Genomic DNA, 23,477 nt, shown 5'->3' with positions numbered 1-23,477 from the left:
AAATATCTTTTTCAGTCCCTATTTCCAATTTTTTGGGGTGTATACCAAGAAGCGGAATTGCTGGATCATAGGGAAACTGTATTTTTAATTTTTGGGGAATGGCCATACTAAGATGGTTAATTTTCTGTTATGTGAATTCACTTCCATAAAAAATACTGTGATGACATATCTCCATTAAGTAGGCTTGTGCAATTTCATAGTCTGAAAGTATTAAGAGCTGCAATTTCTCTAAAGTGACTTGGTGTGGAAGTAAAAAGACTCCACCTGAAGAAATGACAAGACAGAAGTCTTTCCAGCCACTGTTACCTGACTCTCAGAGGATGCCCGGCCTCTCCGCTTGGAATGATGGGAGGCCATCACGTGAGCCCGGATGCTTTCCTCATCCGAGGTGTCCACATCGGCCAAGTACTGCAGGGGCAGCTGCTCATTCCTGATGACATTTGACCCTTCGGAGCAAGAGTGAGTTTGAATTACTTAGAGTGAAAAGTTGAAAGCCGATGGACGTGTTTAGTCCAATGAAGAAAAATGAGAGCTCAAAGAAAATGAAGACTAATGATGTTCATGTTACGGGGCTGAGGTTCTAAAGTCACAGTAAGAATGGGGCAGATTCCACGGCCACACACAAAGATCTTCAGGAAAAAAGAGGCCCTTGCCTGGCAGTGCGGGTGGGGATAAGAGTGGACACGCAGCCACTCACTGTGGCCGGGGGAAGCTGGCTGCTGCTGTCACCTTACTTGTTCCTGCTCTGATGGGACATCTGAACTCCTGGACCCACGGTACATACAACCTCGGGCTACCAGAAAAGACAGAGATTTGGGGATTTCATTTCAAATCAAAACTGACACAAAGCTAAGCCGAGCAGATTTAGGTTCTCAGCGCTTGAAGATCTCCTGATCAACAGCCTTGAGCCGACTGTGGGCCAGTGGTGGCGATGCCCAGATGCCCATCCTGCCCAGACCAGGATAGTTGGCTGGTTGACCAGTGGTTCTAGTAATTTCAGGGAGGCCTGCATGTCCCACCCCAGGCCAGCAGCAGGGAGCTGTGGGCTGGCCACCTCCTGTGCTGGAAGTTCTGAGAGTTACAGGGAAGCACACATCCCAGGGAGGGCAGGTGTCCACGGCGTTTGCTGGGACTGCACGTCCTGGACAATCACGCCAAAGGAAGAGGCCTTTCAAATCAGCCCGTGTGAAGGCATAGGTCAGGGTGTTGGGGTTGTTTCTCAGTGACCCGCTCCCCCATGCCGAGCCCATCAGGAAGACCCTGGCCAAGGGCACCTACTGAGTGCAGCAGCGGCCCCCAGGGCCATACTGTGGGAGCCTCCAGGCGGGCAGAGCTCAGCGAGGGCGCCGTGTCCAGAAGGCGAGACGCTCATCGGCTCCTCTTCTGTATGGCGCTGGCACCCAGAGGCCCCAGTGTCAGCCCCGTCCAGGCCCTCAGCCTTCTGGGGGGCTGCCTTCTCTGAGCAGGACTCATCTGTGAGGGACTAAGCACATTGGGCTGTCAGCCTCCTCTGCGGGGTTTACTAGGAGGGGCCGCTGCCTGGAATGTGGGTCTTTCAATCCAGGCCCTGAGGCCTTCCAGGCACTTGACTGACCCAGCACTAGACGCCCATCCGTGCTGGCCCCTGCTACTCAGTTCTCTTTAATTTCGAAGACTGTGCGAAAGCATATATTGCCTATTTGTTGCCTACTGACTGCCTATTGCATGTGTCTGTGCAATGTTGGGGTTCCCAATGACACCCTGGGCCAGGCATGACACAAGGGGACCAAAACTCTCCTGACACAGCCTCAGGGGGCTCAGAATCACCTAGAGACCAAAGCCCCGAGGACGTGGGCAGGGAAGTTCATATTTTTGGGAGAAGGGTACACTGTTACTAACTATGTACACCTTAATCTTTGAAGATCAGAAAGGTGGGTTGGGGCTTCCTGGCAGCTCCTTGACTGTAATCCGGACATCCCTCCAGCAGAGGGGTCTCTGTGTTATATCATTGTCCCCAAAGAGAGGAGGTGCTGAGGCCTTCAAGAAGTAATATGCCACAGCACCCTTCCAGTTTGACTGTGAGTGGGGGGTGGAGGCCAGAGGCAATGCACACTTAGGCCAGCCTCCAGTTAGAGCAGGACCTGTGGCCCAGAAACCAATTGGCTGCTGGCTTCCAGGACCCACCCTGCTTCTCCCTCCTCCTGGAGGGGTCTTCAGACTGGCCGGGGTGTACCCAGCCCCGCCCCAACTCTGGCTCAGCACTGCATGTGCCCAGGGGATGCTGGGAATGGAGTTCAGGAGTTCACTATGAAGCTGGCCTTGGGCCTGGGCCTGGGCCTGGCTCAGTGCCCATAGTTACCTTTACTGCCTACCTGTGAGTCTCATGCCTTCCAGGTACAGCATCTATGGTGATTAGTAATGAGTGTCAACTTGATTGGATTGAGGGATGCAATATTGATCCTGGGTGTGTCTGTGAGGGTGTTGCCAAAGGAGATTCACATTTGAGTCAGTGGGCTGGGGAAGACAGACCCACCCTTAATCGAGTGGACACCATCGAATCAGCCGCCAGTGAATATAAAGCAGGCAGAAAAATGTGAAGCAACAAAATGGGCCTAGCCTCCCAGCCTACATCTTTCTCCTGTGCTGGATGTTTCCTGCTCTCAAACATCGGACTCCAAGCTCTTCAGTTTTGGGACTCGGACCAGCTCTCCTTGCTCCTCAGCTTTCAGACAGCCTATTGTGGGACCTCGTGATCATGTAAGTTAATACTTAATAAACTCCCCTATATGTGTATATATATATTCTATTAGATCTGTCCCTCTAAGAAAACCCTAATACAGCATCCTTGAAATGATCCTGTAGGGCAGAAATAATCAGCTTGACACTAGCCCTAGTAACTGACACCTTACTAGCCCTATTACTAATAATAATCGCATTTTGGCTCCCACAACTTAATATTTATATAGAAAAATCTAGCCCCTATGAATGAGGATTTGACCCAATAGCCTCTGCCCACCTCCCCTTTTCCATAAAATTCTTCCTAGTAGCCATCACATTCCTCCTGTTCGACTTGGAGATTGCTTTACTACTACTGCTGCCATGAGCCCTTCAAACAAGCCACCTGACACTAATAACCAGCACAGCCCTTATACTAGTTACCATTTTAATCCTAGGCCAAACCATATTACTTACCCAAGGCCTTCAAACACTGCTCCCAGTAGTAGTCTCTTGATGACGTCTAGCAAATCTTACTAATCTTGCCTTACCCCCTACCAGTAAGCCAGTAGGAGAACACTTTGTGACTATGGCCTCATTCTCCTGATCAAATATCACCATTATGCTTATAGGACTTAATATACTAATTACAGCCCTTTACTCCCTGTATATGCTAATCATGACACAACGAGGGACACTTGTCTATTAACAGTATTAAACCTTCCTTTACACGAGAAAATACATGAATACTTATACACCTTGTGCCTATCTTCCTATTATCCTTAAACCCTAAAATTATTATGGGGTTTGCATGCTGTAGCTATAGTTTAACCAAAACATTAGATTGTGGATCTAACAATAGAAGCCTGCAACTTCTTACCTACCGAGAAAGTATGCAAGAACTGCTAACTCATGCCCCTATGTCTAACAACATGGCTTTGTCAGCTTTTAAAGGATTAGGTCATCCGTTGTCTTAGGAACCAAAAACATTGGTGCAACTCCAAATAAAAATAACAAACATGAATTCTTCCCCTGCTATAACAGCCCTAATCCCCTCAATCTTACCAATTACTGTTACCTTAGCCAATCCCTGCAAAAAAGATTCATACCCAAATTACGTAAAACCATCTATTGCACGTGCCTTCATCGTTAGAGTCATCCCTACAACGACGTTTATATACACAGACCAAGAAGCTGTTATCTCACACTGACAATCCAGACTCTCAAACCCTCGCTAAGCTTCAGACTAGACCACTTCTCCACAATATTTATCCCAGCAGCACTCTTCATTACCCGATCTGTTGTGGAATTCTCAATATGATATTTAAACTCAGACCTCAACATTAATCAATTTTCCAAATACTTATTTTCCTCATCACAATATTAATTCTGGTTACCACCAACAACCTCTTTCAGCTCTTTATCAGATAAGAAGGTGTAGGAATGATGCCCTTATTACTAATCGGCTGGTGGTACGGCCGAGCAGATGCTAATACCGCAGCCCTCAAGCAGTGCAGTACAACTGCATCGGCGATATTGGCTTTATTATTATTATTACTTTTTTGAGATGGAGTCTCGCTCTGTCGCCCAGGCTGGAGTGCAGCGGTGTGATCTCAGCTCACTGCAAGCTCTGCCTCCCAGGTCTACGCCCTTCTCCTGCCTCAGCCTCCCGAGTAGCTGGGACTACAGGCACCCGCCACCTTGCCCGGCTAGTTTTTTTTGTATTTTTTTAGTAGAGACGGGGTTTCACTGTGTTAGCCAGGCTGGTCTCGATCTTCTGACCTCGTGATCCGCCCATCTCGGCCTCCCAAATTGCTGGGATTACAGGCTTGAGCCACCACGCCCGGCCGGCTTTATTTTAGCTATAGCATGGTTCCTCCTGTCCTCCAATACAGGAGAATTTCAACACACATTTATTCTAGACCCCACCCCCAACCCCTTCCATGAATTAGCGTTCTCCTTGCAGCAGTGGCAAAGTTAGCCCAGTTGGGCCTCCATCCCTGACTCCCATCCGCCATAGAAGGCCCAAGCCCACTCTCAGCCCTACTCTACTCCAGCACTGTGCTTGTAGCAGGAGTTTCCCTGCTCATCCGCTTCTAAGCTTTAATAGAAAATAACCTATCAATCCAAACCTTTACATTATGTCTGGGGGCTGTTACTACCATATTCACAGCAATCTGTGCTCTAACACAAAATGACATTAAAAAAATCACGGCATTCTCCACCTCAGGTCAGCCAGGCCCTGTAATCGTCACAACTGGCATTAATCAGCCATACCTAGCATTCCTTCACATCTGCACCCACGCTTTTTTTAAAGCTATATTATTTTAGGTTCAGGGTCCATCATCCACAACCTCAATGATGGATGAATAAGACATCCGAAAAATAAGGGCTATTCAGGACTCTACCCCTCACCTCCTCCTCCCTTGTTATTGGCAGCCTTGCACTAACAGGTATGCCTTTCCTCACAGGCTTTTACTCCAAAGACCTCATCATTGAAACCACAAGCACGTCATACACCAACGCCTGAGCCCTTTCTATTATCTTATTGCCACCTCCTTAACAGCTGTCTATAGTACATTTATTATTTTCTTCGCTCTAATAGGACAACCTTGCTTCACAACTCTGGTTACTATTAATGAAAATAACCCCTTCTTAATTAACTCAGTTAAGCGCCTAACAATTGGCAGCATCTTTGCCAGATTCCTCATCACCAACACTATCATTCCTGCTTCATTCCCTCAAAAAACCATACCACTCTACCTGAAGCTCACAGCCCTAGGTGTAAACACCTTAGGCTTCTTGCTAGCAATGGAGCTTAATCTCATAACTAATAACCTTAAACTAAAACACCCATTACGGATATTTAACTTCTCCAACATACTAGGATTTTATTCAGCCACAATTCACTGTACAACCCCCATCTCAAGCCTATTCACAAGCCAAAATCTGGCTTCACTTCTTGACCTAATTTAACTATACCAAAGACCTTTACACAAACCCAAATTTCAGCCTCCGTTACCGTATCTACTCAGAAAGGCCTGATCACTCTACTTTCTCTCTTGTTTTATCCCATCCCTTCTAACCCTACTCCTAATTATCTAATCTATTATCTTGAGTAATTTCAATCGCAACAGAAATACTAATGAATAATGATCAACCAGCAATGACCACTAATGAGCACCTTGAAGAAGTTCCAGGGACAAAGGCCACACACCTAATGAGTAAGGCGGCCACATGTCCTGTTCACCTGGACGGCCCCTGCATATGCCCTGTGTCTAGGTGTGGTCATTAATAGCTGCCGATATCACAGGACTGTCCTAGTTTGAGCGATAAAGTGTATGTACCCCTCCCAGTAAGACGGAGATGCAGGCATCATGGCAGGCCCTGCCTGACTCTACCTCAGATGCCCTTCTCTGTCCTACCCTCCCGAGTCTCGGGGGTTCTGCCTTATTTCTGTGCCAAGCACCGATCCCTGGGCCCCAGCTCATCTGTCCAGCCTCAGGGCCCTGCATCACCCCCTGCTTCTCCAAGCTGCCTGCTCAGTATCTCCAGACATGCTAATCCTGAGGGAGTGTGAGGTCTCTGGATCCTGTCTTCCCACAAGGGCCCCCTGCCCTGTCATGCCTTGGGAGCCAGTGGGACTGTGCTGCCATCAGACACTGTTTCCAGAGTGTTGTCCCTCACCTGGGGCCTGAGCACCTGCCACCCAGGTTCCTGGGAAGAGCAGGGGAAAGACACGAGGACTCACTGACCTGCAGGCTGTCCCTGGCCTCGAGGACTGAGGACAGGTGCAGGAAGTGACCTTGAGGCTGAGCGGAGTCATCTGAGTCTCCCTCGAAGTCGAAGTCTTGGATGGAGAGGAGGCGCTTTTTCTCAGCAGGCACAAGACAGGACAAGACTCAAGTCAGGGCCAGCTTGAGGGAGAGGACCAAACACCCCGCACCTCCCCAAACCCATACTCAGCCCCCAGGGTGGTGGGGCAGGCTCCTCTTCCAGCACATCCACCTCCTCCACTAGGAACGAACCTGACCGAGCCTAGAGGAGGAGATGGTGGGAGGACTGGTTGGTGCTCACGGTGCCCATCCCACCCAGGACATGGGATCTGCATCTCCAGAACCTTGGCTGAGCAGAAGGAGCACTGAGTTGAACCCCTGCCCTTGCCCCAGGGGCCCCACCTGGGGGGCATGCAAGCTGTTCCAGGGCTGGGAGAGGGGAGGGTCCCTGGGGCTTCGGGAAAGGGGGGCGCGATGGCTGAGAGAGGCAGAGGTGGGCAAGCTCCTGAGAGTTCCTTGTTCTTTAGATGCAAGAGCCTGCATTTAGCTCTAAACCCCTATTTCGTTATAATTCTTTTGATTCTTTAAACTGCTCTATCATGTAGGGAATACTCCAGGCACTGGAGAGCATTCTGGGAGCTTCATAAACAGCATGAATCAAATGTTCTCAAACGAAAGAGGATGACATTCCCCTCACAGCAGCCACAAAAACCTTGTTCATGTTGCATGTCACTGGCCCATTTCTCTCCAAGCGTCTAAGTCTGAACCTCTGCTCACCTACCCAGTCCCTTCTTCCAGCTGCTCCCGCTTCCTGCATCCCACCCCAAAGCCCAGGGGTTACCTTGCTTGTCTCGCCCACCCAAAATAAGTTAAATAATACTTGAAAACAGAAACACAAGGCTCATGGTTGACCAAAACAAACAAACAAACAAAAAACAGAAGGAGAAAAGCTCTCAGAGGAGAGCCTGAGGGGTCCACTTTTCTGAAAGCTGCAAAGGCAGCTGCTTTCAGGACCCCTGAGAGCGCTTCAGGACCTCTGCCTGCCCGACAGCCACACACTCAGCAGGCTTTGCCTATCCCACACATTGCTTTTGAGGTTTCTGATGGTGGAAGCACTGCTCCTGCCTGGTGCCCAATGATCTCAGAGACTACTGAGGGCTGGGAAAGGGCAGCAGATTCTTGGTGCTCACACAGTAGGAACTAGTGGAGTTGTGGAGAGGCCATCGAGCTTTTCAGGAAATCAGAACCTGACGTTCCAGCTGCAGGGTGGAATTGAGTTGGCTGAGGAGGGGGTGACTGGAGATGACTTACTTTGTTGCCAAAGGGCTGGGCCTGGGCCTCTGAGTCCAGTTCTCCTTCCTCATCTGTCTGCTCGCTGTCTCCACTTCTCTCTTCAGAGATTGACTCAGGCCCAGCTGCAATAGAGACCTGCATGACTCCACCCAAGGACAAACAGTCTGGGAGCATGCCATTTGTCAGTCCATCCACTCACTCATTCACTAAACCATCCATCTATCTACCCATACCTCCATCCTTCATCCATTCACCCACCTATCCACCCAGCAATGTATACCTCCATCTACCCATCTACCAATTCATCCACCCCCCTGTCTATTCATCAGTCTATTCATCTATTCACCTACCCACCCACCCATTTATCCACTCATCCACCCACTCAATAGGCAGCCCATCCATCCATGCATCCATCCATGCATCAATCCATCCACCCATCCACACACCTACCTATCTATCCTCCACCCATCTATTCATCTACCCATCCACCCACTCAATCAGTGGCCCATCCATCCATGTATTAATCTATCCTTCCATCCATCCATTCATCCATCCATCCATCCATCCATCCATCCATCCATCCATCCATCCATGCCTCCCTCCCTCCCTCCTTCATCCACCCACTCATCATCAATCCATCTATACATCCATCTACCCAATCAATCAGTGGCTCATCCACTCACCGACCCATCCATCCCTCCCTCCTTCATCCACATACCCACCCATCAATTGATTTATCCATCTATCCACTCAATCAATCAGTAGCCTATCTATCCATCTACCTACTCATCCACCTATCCATCTACCCAATTATCTACCTACCCATCTACCCACTTATCCACCTGCCCATCTGCCCATCCACCTACCTATCCATTTATTCATCCATCCATCTACGTACCACCCATCCTTCTCTCTTTCATTCATCTACCCATCCATCCAGTTGCACACCCATCCACCCGACATCTATCTATCCATCCATTCATCATCTTTCTATCAATTCACCCATCCAGTTACTTATCTATCCATCCACCCATCCATCCATCCTCCATCCATCCATCCATTCACTTACTTATCCATCTACCCATCCATCCAGTTGCTCACCCATCCACCCAGACATCTATCTATCCATCCATTCATCATCTTTCTATCAATTCACCCATCCAGTTACTTATCTATCCATCCACCCATCCATCCATCCTCCATCCATCCATCCATTCACTTACTTATCCATCCATCCATCCATCCATCCGTCCATCCATCCATCCATCCATGCATCCACCCATCTACCCACTCATTCACCTACCCATCCACCCCTCCACCTGCCTATCCATCCATTCATCTATCCATCCACCCACCACTCATCCCTCCCTCCTTTATCCATCTACCTATTCACCTAGCTGCCTACCCATCCACCCACCAATGCATTCATTCACTCAGACATCTATTTATCCATCCACTCAGACATCTATCCATCTATCCACCCATCCACTTATCTATCTATCTGTCTATCTATCTATCTATCTATCTATCTATCTATCTATCTATCTATCTATCCATCCATCCATCCATCCATCCATCCAGTCATCCACCTATCCACTCACCCACCCATCCATCCATTGACCCACCTACCACCTTATCTGCCCATCCATCTACCTATCTATCCACCCATCCACTTACTTATCCATCCATCCATCCATCCATCCATCCATCCATCCATCCATCCATCTGCCCATCCATCCATCCATCCATCCACTCACCTACCACTTTAGCTGCCCTTCCTTCCTTCCTTCCTTCTTTCCTTCCTTCCTTCCTTCCTTCTTTCCTTCTTTCCTTCCTTCCATCCTACCATCCATCTGTCCTTCTATCCATCCATCCATCCATCCATCCATCCATCCATCCATCCATTCATCTCTCCCTCTCCCCACAATCCATCCACTCACTGAGAAACATCCAGGGAAGGCTCTCTGCTGGCCTTTCATAGACCTATCGAAACATCACTTGGAGCTGGTCTGAATTACAGTGTAAAAATCAGTACTCTGCATCAATGTTACCAATCAATTACCAGTGTTACCAATCAACATTACCAACAGGTCTGACCATGTCTGCAGGATTGTGCTTATTGGGCAGCAGGAAGACCCTGGAGCTGTGGAGTGTGAATGAGGCCTAGAGCTAAGTCATGTTCTCCCAAACACATGGCTTTACCTGCAGGCTCATAGCATTTGCTGGTCAGCAGGCCTGACCTCATCACTGCAGGGAGGGAGGTGAGGCTCAGCCCTCATGCCCCCACTCCTTTCTCTGCCCCCCAGGGCTCCTTCCCCACACTGAGCTCCTGGGCCTGGTCTCCCTAGACCCACCATCTCTCCCTGCTTTCTTCTACACACCTTGGCTTGGCCTGTGCTGTGACTGTGGCAAGTGATTCAGGAAAGGGACCCCAGGGATTAGAGCTAGCAGGCCCCGTGGACCATCCACCTTTCTATTCCAGGGGCTGCTGAGGGCACAGCTGGCACTGTGGAGGTCAGATCCTCTGGGCCCAGCCAGGCCTTGCTGCCCTTGCACACCCTTGCCCTGGGGCCTGCACTTTGCTCTCTGCGCCTCAGGGGTCACAGGTATGAACAAGCAGGCATTGGTGCATTGGAGTATGCACTGTCAACTGCAAAGGGGAGCAGGACTGTGGGTGCAGGGCCTGGGGTAGCCTCAGAGCCACCTTCGCTTTGCTCTGTGACGTGGGAGCTGGCCCTGCACACTGCACCTCTGCCTTGTCTGCTGCTCCGTGAGGGCTCGGCCTGCAGTGAGTGGGAGTGGGAAAAGGAAGGAGAAGGAATGTTCCCCTTCCTGTGGTTTCCAGCCCTATGCCCTTGACCCTGACAGCTGGTCCAGCTTCATCATGGCCCCTGAGACAATGGCACTGGCTGGTGGCACCCCCACCTTGGAGGGCTGTGTTCCAGCCCTGGGTGGCCTCCTTGGAGCTGCCTGTTTCTATTAATCCCAGCCTCTGCCCTTTGCTTACACCTCTGGTGGTTGTGGGGGATGCAGGCACTCCTGCAGTTATGACCTCTGATACCTCAGTATCTCCTTTTCCCATTCTCCGTTAACAGCATTTGAACCAGTTCCTTATATGAAATGACTGTGTGGTTTCTGTTTTAGACATTTCCCCAACTGGCCCACTTGTGATCCCCGCAGCTCCTATCTTCATCTCTTGGGCCTAGGGCCCCTTTGCAGGAAGTTCCTCCCTTGTGGCTTTCAGTTTCAGAGGCACAAGTGTCCCTATTTGCTGGACTGGCTATGCTGACAGTCCCCCCCAAGTGGGGACTGTCCCCAAGTGTGGAAGAGGGCCTGGCTCTTCCACCGCCCTACCCTCAGGACAGCCCAGGACCTGGCACCTGGCGAGCATTCAGTGGATGTACTGAATCAATCACCGACGCATCTTCCAAAGCCTCCTGCGAGATGGAGACCTCACTGTGCACCTCCCTTCATCCACCCCCGAATGCTGCACACCCTCCTCCGTGATGTCCACACCAGCTTACAGTTCTACCATCAACTGGGCCTTGGGTGGCTCTAGGTTCTCAGGCTCTGTCCTGAGCCAGCAGGGATCTTTTATATGGGTTGGAAAATTCAGTCTCATTGTCCAGTTTTCCATTTATAATACAGAGATAGAAACAGTCAACCAACTGGCAAAACTGAAATCTGAACGAAGGACTTTATAACAAACAGCTGAGATCAGGTGTCAAGCACACGCTGTCACTGCCTGTCCTGCCTGAAGCTGCCACTGCCATTCACTGCTTTGCTGCCTATTTAGGAATGTCTGGGAAGATGCTGGGGTGAGTCAAGGGGACCAGCAGCTTGCCTGGGCTCAGACGGCCTCAATTTCCCCAGTGGAAGGAGAGATGGGAGAGGCAGCCTGGTGTATTCTTTAACTTGAATCTTTCTCTTAAAGATAAAAGCTATCAAGGGTTTTAAAGGGGCCCACAGGTGCCCGTGTCTGAGCTCTGGCAGGTCTATTTTTATACACTCAGTGGATGACTGGCTGGCTGGCAATGCTTTTGGGGCTCAGAAAACAGTGCCCCCAAATGAGGGCCTTCGCAGCAGCCTCAGAAGCAAAGTTTCTCTCTGACCTTCTCCTGCCCTCTTGTCTCCCAGGCCCATTCTCCCCCAAGGCCAGCATAGAAACTAGAATCCCTCTTCCACAAGGCAGGACATAGAAACCAGTATCCCTTTCTCCCAAAGTCAGCCAAAAAAGATGCAAATACCACTCTGACTTTCTCTCTACTTTCTATGTAAAATCTAGCCATAAAGAAATTATCTGGCTGGGCATGTGTGGCTCATGCTTGTAATCCCAGCACTTTGGGAGGTTGAAGTGGGAGGACTGCTTGAACCCAGGAGTTCAAAACCAGCCTGGGCAATATAGTGAGACCTCATCTCTAAAAAAAAATAAATAAATAAATAAAAAAGAAATGATCTGACCTTCCTGGTTTGACTTTAGGTCATAAGCCCCCCACTCCAGAGAGGGTCCCGCCCATTCCTGGAGGAAGAAAGGCCAAGAAGAACGTAGACAAACAGGCCTTGCTGGGTTCCCTACTCAGTCTATCAGCAGTAGGTCTGGCCTTGTATAATCCCTTTCCACACGCTGTCCATCCTTTCTTGAACCCAAGCATAAAAATGGACAATTTCCCTGAATCTGTGGGTCTGCATTCTGAAGGCTCCCACGTATACACGGTGAACACATTTCTATGTTTTTTGTCCAACGAATCTGCCTTTTACGAGATGATTTTTCAGTGAACTTTCAGAAGGTCAAGGTTTTTGGCTCCAAAAGTACCCAGATGACAGTGCCAGAGAGCAGACCTGGTTTTAGTTTTGTTCTCTCTGGACAAGTGAGTGCCTTGAGGAGATGCATCCCAAAGCAACAGGCAGAGGCCCCAAGACGTGAACTCCCCCTGCACTCAGGGATGTGGAAATGGGCTTTCCGGGGCCTGGGGACCCACCTGTCAGGGTGATGTCCCCAGTCCCCACGATGAACGTGAAGAGGAAGTATCCCGGCATCTCAGGGGTCCTTTTAGTGTTGATCCCTTTTGTCACTCTGCACTTGGGCCAGGGGTTTGGGTGACGTTATCCTACCTATCTGATCAAGTCATGCAAAAAAAAAAAAAAAAAAAAAATCCAAAAGCTCTTCCATGTTCCTGACACAGAACAGAGATTTTCTGACCACTCTTGATAGGGAGGAGAAAACAAAAATAAAACCACATGAGTATAAAGAACTTAGTGTTGACGTCAGGCGAGGTCTGCACTGTCAGGCAAAGCCACCACCGAGGGAAACGGAAAGGCACTGGGAGGGAAGGCAGCAGGGTGGGGGAACTGTGTGCTCAGTGACCAGTCTAGGGCTTTTCCCCTTCCTCTCCTGGCCATCGGCCGTCGAGGCTGCCTCCTGCAGAGCCTGCCAGGTCCCCTATGGAAGGCCTTGGTGAAACACCCAGCACTCTGAAGGTTCACTCAGTGAAGACCCCCAGCGGCCCACTTACTAGCTGGACAAGGTCTGCATTAGGCCCTAGCTGGGCCAGGTTTCAAAACATTAACCTCAAGCTTTTTTACCCTACTTTTTTTTTTTTTTTTTAAAGGCACAGCTTTCCCAGTTTTTGTGTTCCTTGCTTGCGCCCTGTTTTAATGTTGTAGTTACAGGCGCCCAGCAGGAGGAACGCAGCCCCTGTGGGCGCTTGGGGGAGCTGCTAGGAATCCAAGTTCAAGGAACAGCTGTTTTCTGTTTTCTGTTGCCCCACAGCGCCACCTCCTGGCCCTTGGTGGTGATGATTTTGAAGTCGGCAGGTTCTGACCGGCCGTGTGAAGTCCAGCACCTCTGGGCTGAGCTGTTGAAACACTGCATTCTTTGAAATAATACAGCTTCCTGAGCCCACCCCAGTCCCTAAAGACTGCCTCTGGGGTTGACATTCTCAGATGCCTGACAGCATGGCTTTCCCCGGTGTTACGTATCATTTCTATCCTTACGCCTGGTAGGGGTGGACTGGAGGCTGGACCAAGCTCCATCGGCTGCAGGAGGACCCTATGGTGGGCTCCAGGCTGGCCGTGTGCATGTGGGAGGTAGGATTTGCTGCTGGGTTTCATGATCACTGTGAAGAAGCAGCCCAGGAATAGGGTGATGGCCTGTCCCCATGTTATCGGCCATTCCTAGTCACATCTGTTGTTGCAGCATGTTATTAGTAGAGCCTCCTTTTACTCTTAAAAATGCCCTGGTTTGGGTGATTTATCACACCTGCCCCCACCCTCACGCCCACCACTCAAGAAGTGCAGCCACCCTGTGCTGCTCAGCGTGCTGCTCCAGGGGTGCCTCTCCGTGGCCTCTGTCCTAAATTAAACGATGTGCTAAGATGCCTTGAAATGCCTGCAGCAGGCCCAGTGAGAGCTTGAATGCTCAAAGGGCATATATGCCAACTTCTGCCTCTCCAATCAAACTTGGGGCTTTAAAGGACAGGCACGAATAAGATGTCTCTCCAGAAAGAAGGCCTAGGGGAGACGCCTGGGCTGGGGCATGGTAAGGACGCCCCAATCCAGAAGCACAGCCTCTGTCCTGGATGTGCCCAGCTGCTGGAGCCAGGCAGCTGCCTCGTGACCCTGGAGAAACTCGCCTTGCAGATGGAGTCATCCAGGACACTGAGACCCCAGACACCTGGCTTGGTGGGGGCTGTCCCCCCAAATGCTTGACCAGGCTTAGTGACAAGAGCCTTGGACTCAGGTAACAGGGACAAGGTGAACTTTCTCAAAAACACTGTTGGTTTAGCTCCCTTCAAACTCAAACGCAGAAGAGCCTCTGGCATCCTCCCACCCTCCCCGTGAAAAGATCTCTTCCAAATGCCTTATGGGGGATATTACAGGCAAACAGATTGTTTAGTTTAAGACGACTGCCTGGATTTCAATGTCATTGTGAAATAAGTACTTGGATTCAAAAGACAAAAACAACTGAATTGTAACAGATTTCTCTAAATCCTGATAATCACCATTCATGTGAAATGTTTGTTGAAAAGAGAGAGTCTAGGCCCCAAACCAGATGTCCCAGGGAAGAAGGGCTTGGAAAACATGTAGTATTAACAAGCACCCTGGTGATTCAATCAGCAGCTGGGTTTCAGAAACTTGGCTTTGAGTTCTCAACTTACTTTGAAGATTTGAAAACAATATAATTTCAAATATTGGCAACTTCAATAGCACCCAGGACTTCTGAGGCACTCAGACCAGGCCAGTGGGATGCAGAGGTTTGCACCTCACATAAAAAGGAGCCAATTTCACAGGGCGCAGTGACTCACGCCTATAACCCCAGCACTTCGGGAGGCCGAGGTGGGTGGATTGCTTGAGCCCAGGGGTTTGAGGCCAGCCTGGGCAACATGGTGAGACGCCTGTCTCTACAAAAATTCAATTAAAAAAAACAGCAGCAGAAGAGACAGAGAGGCATGTGCACGCACACACACGTGCACACACATACACACACACATACATACACACACACGCACACTCCAAAGGAACCTGCTTTAATATTCCTAAAATGCCTGGGAACTAAAAGCCCTTCCCACTATCCACTGCTTACCTCCACCCTGCAGCCGCCCATGGAGGGACCGGATCACTTTGGCACTTCCGAACCTCTTGAAGCGGGCTTTCACGTGCTCGTAGTACCACTCCAGTGAGCCGATCTTCACGACTCTGCAGTGACAAGCACAGGCGCGTGGCACTGCCTAAGTGCTGAACACAGGTCTGCATAAATAACACACACACATGCACACACACACACAAGCGTGCACGTGTGTGCATCCACCCTTCTTCAGCGAGCCTCACCGAAGGGACACGCCAGATCCAGAAACTATCAAGATCATTTTACCTCAAGGCCTGGGCTCACCTGGCCAGATGGCAGGGGTCACAGATCCAGCCCTGCTCCTCCGGGTGGACGCGGCCACAGCTTTTGCAGGTGGAGAGGCCACATTCCAGGCACTGTCTTTTGCTATTCACAAGCAGCCGGTAGGGCTGCAGGCAGTGGGTGCAGTGGGTCTTGTTCAGATGGGCAGTGTCGGAAAGCAGCTCCCTCTTGGAGCTTTCCTTCTTAATCTTGCCCTTCAACCCCCTTGGAAAAATATCAGAAACAAGAAATATATTGGGCATCTTGTTTTTGCCACAGGCTTTAAGTGTGTACATGTACATACACACACACACAGACACAGACACATACACACACACAGTAACCGTCTCCTATGCAGAAAATAGTGACCCAAAGTTGGGCAAAGGCACACAGGCATCTTTGTGTTGAGGGCTGAGCTCAAACGGGCAATTTTGGTAGGCTGGAATGGAATGGAATGAAAACACGTTAATTTCATAGAAATGACATTGCATTCAAGCATTTCTGTGGCTGTTTACAATTGTACCAATTTTGGTTGGCAGGTCACTGCACCCTCCCCAGGGCGGTCACAGAGTCCTGAGGGCAAAGCCAGATGGTGTTTCCTGATCAAGCATTTTTGGGTCTCTCCCAGCAGGGGGCAAGAGTTGAGCTCCCCCAGAGCGCGACTGAAACGGCTCGGTGTTTCCAGAGCAGGAATCATCCAGCGCCCAGAAGTCTCAGGAAAACTACAGTTCTCCTAGACCATCCGAGTTTAACTGACACAGCTTCCTGGTGAACCTGCCAAGTTGAACTGATTGGAAAATGTACCCTTAGATGATAATGAACACATCTCTTTTGCTCTAGAGTTCAGAGAATGTCTGCCAAACGTAATATTTTCAGTTTCAGATGAGATAAAATTAATCCATTCTTAGTGACACAAACAAGAAGGACACTAGATGCCATTGTCTTCTGAGAATTCTGAAGTGCACTGATTTGGATGGGGACACCCAGAGTGTGGCAAAGGTGAAGAGACTGGAGAGTCCCACAAGGCAGTGGGAGGCCACCTCCGGTTTCAAGTGCAATTGGCTGAACTTCACTGATTTTCCTCTCTCAACTATTTACAAAAATATTCACTGAGATGGACACAAAATCAGGCTCTCGTCATAGCTTCAAAAACCAAGAGAAAAAGCGTCAAGCAGTTGTAGGAATCTAGGGGGATACCGCCATCCACAGACTACAGTTTAGATAAAGCTGCACTGACAAGGTAAAGTCTTTGCCCCAAACAGAGGAACACAAGTCCCTGTAACCAGATGGGAAGGGCCTCACTCCCTCCATTTCCACTTTTGCCAGCTCTGCACCAACCAGAAAACCTGGAGGCCACCCCTTCGCCAGACAGGGCTTGTCCAGCCTGTGTTCCAGGGAGTACCTCTTCTTCTGTATCCAGGCAGAACGATACCCCGAGGCCCAGCACAACAGGAAGAAAGACAAGGACATGTGCACTGCCCTGCATTCCAGGCCGAAGGAGTCCTCTTAAATAAGAGCTGAGAAGTGTCCTGGGGCAGCAGCTGGAGGTTGATATATTTCCAGGGCCGAAATTGGGGAAAAGGATAACTGTACTGTGCTTTAGATTCTTTAAAACATAACTTCCCTTCTTCATAGCCAGAGCCCAGGAAGGGAGGGCAGAGAAGACTCCATTTGGGGAGGCCAGATGACACCTGCCAGCCACTCCAGGACGTATCAACCAGACCTGGAGCTTCAGATCCTGAGGGGTGAATGGGGCCGGAGCACTCCATGCACTCTGTTTATTCGGTTGACCAGAAGTCACTCCTCAACAGGCAAAAGCCAGGCACGTGGCTCCAAGTTAAAGTTAGCTTCAGGAATAAAAGACCCTCCTGAATGTGACTTACCATCAGAAACAGACTTGAAACAAGTCAGCTTGGCGTGCTGAATGGGGCATAAGCAAGTACGTATAGTCTCAACGAGAGGGACAGAGGAGACACGGGAGGAAATCAGGCTGAGACGGGAGCACCACCGGCTATGCTGGTGGAGATGGAGAAGAACCGGTTAAGATGGAGGTGGTGAGGAATCACAACCCACAATGGAGGGGGCAATGGGCACAACTTCTACCGTGGAATATTAGATTCCATGATTTCCAATAGTGGTCTTCAAAGTGTGGTCCAGGGGCCTCTCCTCTGGAGGTTCCTAAGATCCTTTAGGGGGCGGGTCACAAGGGCAAGGCTATTTTTGTAATAATGCTAAGACATCATTTGCCTTTTCTTTGCTCTTCGACGCCTGCACTGAAGGTGTAAAAACAATGGTGGATAAACTGCTGGGGCTTTAGCACGAGTCAGGGCAGTGGGCCCGACAGCACCGGCAGTCACTATATCCTTCATCAAAAAAGAAAGGAGCTGGGCACAGTGGCTCACGCCTGTAATCCCATCACTTTGGGAGGTTGAGGCAGGCGGATCACCTGAGGTCAGGAGTTCAAGACCAGCTGGCCAACATGGTGAAACCCCGTCTCTATTAAAAACACAAAAATTAGCCAGGCACAGTGGTGCACCCCTGTAATCCCTGCTACTCGGGAGGCTGAGGCAGGAGAGTTGCTGGAACCAGGGAAGCAGAGGTTGCAGTGAGCCGAGATTGTACTATTGCACTCCAGGCTGGGTGACAGAGCGAGACTCTGTCTCAAAAAAAAAAAAAAAAAAAAAAGAAAAAGAAATAGAAATGAGAAGGAAAAAACAGTTGCATTTAAGAATCACCTTGATGAAACACTAAAAGTTATGAGTCTTTTTGAACTGTGGCCCCCGTCCATGTCTTTTGAGTATTCCGCCTGATGAGCTTGGAGGAGGACGGGATTGGAGGAGGACGGGATTGGAGGAGGACGGGATTGGAGGAGGACGGGAAGCTCTACAGCTGCATATTGAAGGTGACAGGTATTTCTGTCAACAGGATTGGGCAATTGTTCAGATTGCAACCTAAGCTAGAAACTTTTCTTATGAAATACCATTTTCACTTGAGAGAACAACGGGGGAGATGAACTGTTTCGACTTGGGTGCGTGGCAGATATTTTCTCAAAAATGAACAAAGTGCGACTGGCACTTCAAGGAAAAGAAGTGACAGTATTTATTGCCAGTAATGAAATGGAAGCTTTCAAGCACAAAGTAGAATTTTGGAAAACATATATCGCCTGCTGTGAGCTTGACAGTTTCCAACACCAGGAGACTTTCGATGAGATCGCTGGTGAGAGTAACAGAAGTGGTTCTCTTTTGGGATGCATATGAAATGTGTCAACATTTGAGAAGTCTGCATAACTCAGTGAGCCAGAGTCTTCCAAATGATTAATGCACAGTGTTGCAAAAATCACACAGGGGTAGAAAATCCACCTCAAGTGCAAGAAAGACCAATGGATTTTAACAAACAAGAAAGGAAAAGTTCATTAATGTGGCTTCAGATTCCACATCACAACTAACCTTTAAGAAACTACCAACTATCTGGGCGCGGTGGCTCACGCCTGTAATTCCAGCAGTTTGAGAGGCCGAGGCAGGTGGATGACCTGAGGTCAGGAGCTCAAGACTAGCCTGGCCAACATGGTGAAACCCTGTCTCTACTAAAAATGCAAAAATTAGCGAGGCGTGGTGGCACACACCTGTAGTGACAGCTACTCAGGAGGCTGAGGCAGGAGAATCACTTGAACGTGGGAGGCAGAGGTTGCAGTGAGCTGAGATTGCACCACTGCACTCCATCCTGGGTGGCAGAGCAAGACTTTGCCTCAAAAAAAAAAAAAAAATCCAACAACAACAAAAAACTACCAACTCCAACTGCCGGGTTTTCATGCTGTAACAACATGTAATGTTAATTATCATCTGCAAAGGCTAACACTCATTTTTTCAATTATATATCTGTGTGAGCCTAGATTTTCTTCAAATACTACAGCCCAGAAAATGTGTTATCACCCACTGAATGCAGAAGCAAGTAGAGAATTCAGCTGTCTTCTATTGTTCCGGATAAGGGAGGAGCCCACCCCTCACATTGTCTTATGCCCAATTTCTGCCTCTGAAGAAAGAAGAAGTAAAAACTAAAAGGCAGAAATGAATCCACAGGCAGACAGCCCGGAGCCACGCCCTGGGCCTGGTAGTTACAGATCGACTCCTGACCTAACCGGTTATGTTATCTATAGATTCCAGACATTGTATGGAAAAGCACTGTGAAAATCCCTGTCCTGTTCTGTTCCATTCTAATTACAGGTGCAGGTGCATGCAGTCCCCAGTCATGTACCCCCCTGCTTGCTCAATCGATCACAACCCTCTCACATGGACCCCCTTAGAGTTGTGAGTCCTTAAAAGGGACGGGAATTGCTTATTCGGGGAGCTCGGTTTTTGGAGACGTGAGTCTGCCAATGCTCCCAGCTGAATAAAGCCCTTTCCTTCTACAATTTGGTGTCTAAGGGGTTCTTGTCTGCAGCTTGTCCTGCTACACAGACATTAAAGAGATTTGCAAAAACAGAACAACACCACTGACCTGATTCACACTCTTATTTTGGGAAAATCTCATTTTTTGTAAAAACTATATTTATGTTAACATATAGGGGGTTTACAGTTATTTTAAATGAGTGAATAAATAAATATTTTTAACTCCCAGTTTTAATTTCTGATGTGGTAAATATTAATAGATATGATTCATGTGAATAAAACTCTTTGGGGTTCTCACTAATTTAGGAAATGTGAAGGGGTCCTGAGGCCCAAAGGTTTGAGAACCGCTGATTTCGAAGTCAAGTTTGCTCCCCCTCCCAGAATGCGGAGAAAAGGGACTAAGCGATGGGAGAGAGTGGGGAGGTGATGGCAAAGGCAGAGAAAGTGAGCCTCTGGCTGAGACAGAGCCCTGGAGACGGGGATGCGTGGGGTGGAAGGGAAGTACTGTCCTTGTCCTCAGGGCAGGGGACCCACACTACTGTCCTCTGCAGTCCCACCTCCGGGGGGCCCTGGGACATGCAGCCAGAGCTGTGACTGGTGGGGCAGAACAGAGCCGAGGGGAGACTCCTGTCCTCAAGGGAGGCCCAGCAGCCTCTGAGGAAAGGGCGCATACAAGGGAAGAAAAACGCTTCCAGGATGAGAAGAGGAAGGAAAGGCCGCTTCTATGACGGGGTCTGGACAGGCGAGGCGAGCCAAGCAGCGTGAAGGGGTCAGACCCGTGCCCTGCTCTGCCCCTCTTGGGGTGGAATCCAGACAGGGGTGTAGTGGCAACATGCAGGAATACTGGAGAGAGCCCAGGATGGCGGGGCTGGTGGCCACCCCCGCAGGCACAGCAAGGGGAGGCTCCCACTATGGCTGTCCCCAAGGTCCAGCACACAGGCCGGGGAGGAGACTGCACGAAGGGTCCTGCAGGCCTCCACCTGCATTGGGTGCTGGGGTGTTGGGGAATCCACATCCCCGTGGTCCTCAGACCACGCTCCAGCAGGACTGCATGAGATGAGGAGCAGCCAGGGGACTGGCAGAAGCTTGGGGTTGGTGGAAGAGGCCACAGCACGTGGATATGTGGCTGGGATCCGGGTCTCAGTGGTGGGTGCCATCCACATCTTGGTGCCCAGCCAGTACCCTTCACATACCAGCCAGCGGCCCCATCCTGCAAGCTGACCTGCCCTCCACTCTGCATCAGGACCAGCAAGGAGGTGGGGACAGTGTGTGGAGTGCAGACCCCAACAACCCGGCCACCGGGAGGGTCATGAGCCCTTCTCCCAAGGCCCAGCTTCTGGCCTGGCCAAAAGCAGGGGTTAGGGAGTAGAAGTGGCATTGCGGGGAGCTCTGGAAGAGAAGCTGAGCCAGGAACAGAGACCCGGTAAGTGAGTACAGCGTGGGAGATCGGAAGCCCTGAAGCCTGCACTGTCTCGCTTCTCAAGGGCTGGGGCCTCACGAGCAGGAGCAGATGGGAAGTAAAAGACCTGCATTTCCTTCGCACAGCTTGCTTGGGCATGAGTGAGTTTTTGACCATGCCACCGAGGCAGCCATCACCTTAACAACACAGGAAAACTCTCCCAACCAGAGAGAAGAAACAAAGAAAGAGCTGAGTCTTCAGATTAGAGGGGTCACTGGATGGTAGGAGGTGCCTACGCAGACTGACAAGACCACTCGGTTCCAGGGTGGGCAAAACCCCCACCAGCATGGTGGAAAAAACCGGCGACCTCTAACGGGGTGGAGGCCATGCAGGGGGCCCTTCTGCAAGGCTGAGGGCTGGCTGTGGGGCAGTGGCTCCTGTCCTACTGCTGCCGTTTCAGAGCTCCACCAACTCCATGGCTTAAAACAATGCAAATGCTGGCCAGGTGCGGTGGCACACACCTGTAATCCCAGCACTTTGGGAGGCCAAGGTGGGTAGATCACCTGAGGTCAGGAGTTCAAGACCAACCTGGCTAACATGGTGAATCCCCATCTCTACTAAAAATACAAAAAATTAGGCCGGTGTGGTGGCGGGCACCTGTAATCCCAGCTACTTGGGAGGCTGAGACAGAAGAATCGCTTAAACCCAGGAAGTGGAGGTTGCAGTGAGCTGAGATCGTGCCACTGCCCTCCAGCCTGGGCAATAAAAGCAAAACTCCACTTCAAAAAACAAAATAAAATAAAAGAAACACAATAAAAAATGCAAATGCATTACCTGACAGCTCTGGAGGGCAGAATTTTGACTCAGGATTCACTGAGCTAACATCAAGGTGTTGGCAGGACTGTGGCCCCCTCCTGGAGCCCCCAGGGGAGAATCTGCTTTCTGGCAGGTCAGCTTCTTGAGGGCTTCAGGTGTGTGGGCTCCTGGCCCCTTTCTCCATCTTCAAAATCAGCCATCCCTTCTGTTTTCAAGGCCCCTGTGATGACATTGGGCCCACCCAGGGAACCTGGGATCATCTCCCAGGTCCAGGCCAGCAGGTGGGCAGCCTAAAATGTTGTATAGCCTGAGGAATTCACAGGTTCTGGGGATTGGGACGTGGACATCTTTTTTGTGGGGGATGATTCTGCTTACCACCGGTAGCAGCATCCCCACAGCCTGCAGGGGAAAGTGTGTGAGCTCAGATTGCACTCCCAGCCGAGTGGAACAGAGATCCTCAAAGACAAAATCCACACTGCATGCCATGCCTGAGAAAATAGCCTGAAGACAGACACCAGGTGATGGAAAAATGATTCCCGAGGGTGACCCTGAGTTGGGGGCTGGAGCACAAAAGACCCAGTGAGTCACGGGATTGAGGGGCCAAATGACTGAAAGTGCAGCAACCAAAGTAAACCTCACGTCAGGGCTAACAGCTGGCAGAGGATGGAAAGATGGCAGGCATTGCTGAGAAGCAGTGCCAGGGAGCCAGGCTCCCGATCCTGGGAACGCATGTCAGGAATTACCACGAGGGACCTGGAAACTCACTAAAGGAGAAGGCCAAGATGACGATAAAAACGATGAAGAGGAAGTGAGTGTTGATGTGAGAACGGCAGGCACTGAGAGACAGAGCCTCAGAGAATCTCATAAAACATCTCAGACCAACGTTCCCTTCCAGGCCCTGCCTTGGAAGCAGATTCCCTGTTTTAGCCCCTCTTTTTTTCGTCTCTAGAGCTGCCTGTGTCAGTGATTCCAACTAGTTCGGTTAAGGGTGATTTCAAATTCCTTATTATCAAAAAAATTTATTTTTATTATTAATTAATTAATTAATTTTTGAGATGGAAATTTGCTCTGCCGCCCAGGCTGGACTGAAGTGGTGTGACCTCGGCTGACTGCAACCTTTGCCCCCCAGGTTCAAGCGATTCTCCTGCCTCAACCTCCTGAGTAGCTGAGATGACAGGCGCCTGCCATCATGGCTGGCTAATTTTTGTATTTTTAGTAGAGATGGGGTT

At 49.9% G+C, this 23,477-nt stretch overlaps 1 protein-coding gene across 13 annotated transcripts in view; it reads right to left on the bottom strand.

The window, feature by feature from the left end:
- Window positions 1–23,477, bottom strand: part of MLPH (melanophilin) — a 64,839-nt gene that overhangs the window by 25,280 nt on the left and 16,082 nt on the right. For 8 of the 13 annotated variants that reach the window (XR_282987.5, XR_012421619.1, XR_012421620.1 and 5 more), the window contains exons 3-8: window positions 15,652–15,873; window positions 15,346–15,458; window positions 7,782–7,885; window positions 6,450–6,569; window positions 1,279–1,483; window positions 307–446 (exon numbers count right to left, since the gene is read on the bottom strand). Coding sequence is in view for 9 of the 13 variants with exons in the window: in XM_005574731.4 (XP_005574788.3) it covers window positions 307–446; window positions 1,279–1,483; window positions 6,450–6,569; window positions 7,782–7,885; window positions 15,346–15,458; window positions 15,652–15,873 (904 nt within the window). In the remaining 4 variants the exon portion in view is untranslated. Of the gene's footprint in view, window positions 1–306; window positions 447–1,278; window positions 1,484–6,449; window positions 6,570–7,781; window positions 7,886–15,345; window positions 15,459–15,651; window positions 15,874–15,978; window positions 16,055–23,477 lie in introns of those variants that run through there. The other 5 variants (XM_045367976.2, XM_074010569.1, XM_074010570.1 and 2 more) reach the window with 2 other exon arrangements.

The sequence above is a fragment of the Macaca fascicularis genome, chromosome 12 (assembly GCF_037993035.2).
Source record: "Macaca fascicularis isolate 582-1 chromosome 12, T2T-MFA8v1.1".
NCBI classification, from domain to species: domain Eukaryota; kingdom Metazoa; phylum Chordata; class Mammalia; order Primates; family Cercopithecidae; genus Macaca; species Macaca fascicularis.
The sequence above is the reverse complement of the archived record's forward strand: the minus strand, read 5'-3'. Positions and strand labels throughout refer to the sequence as shown.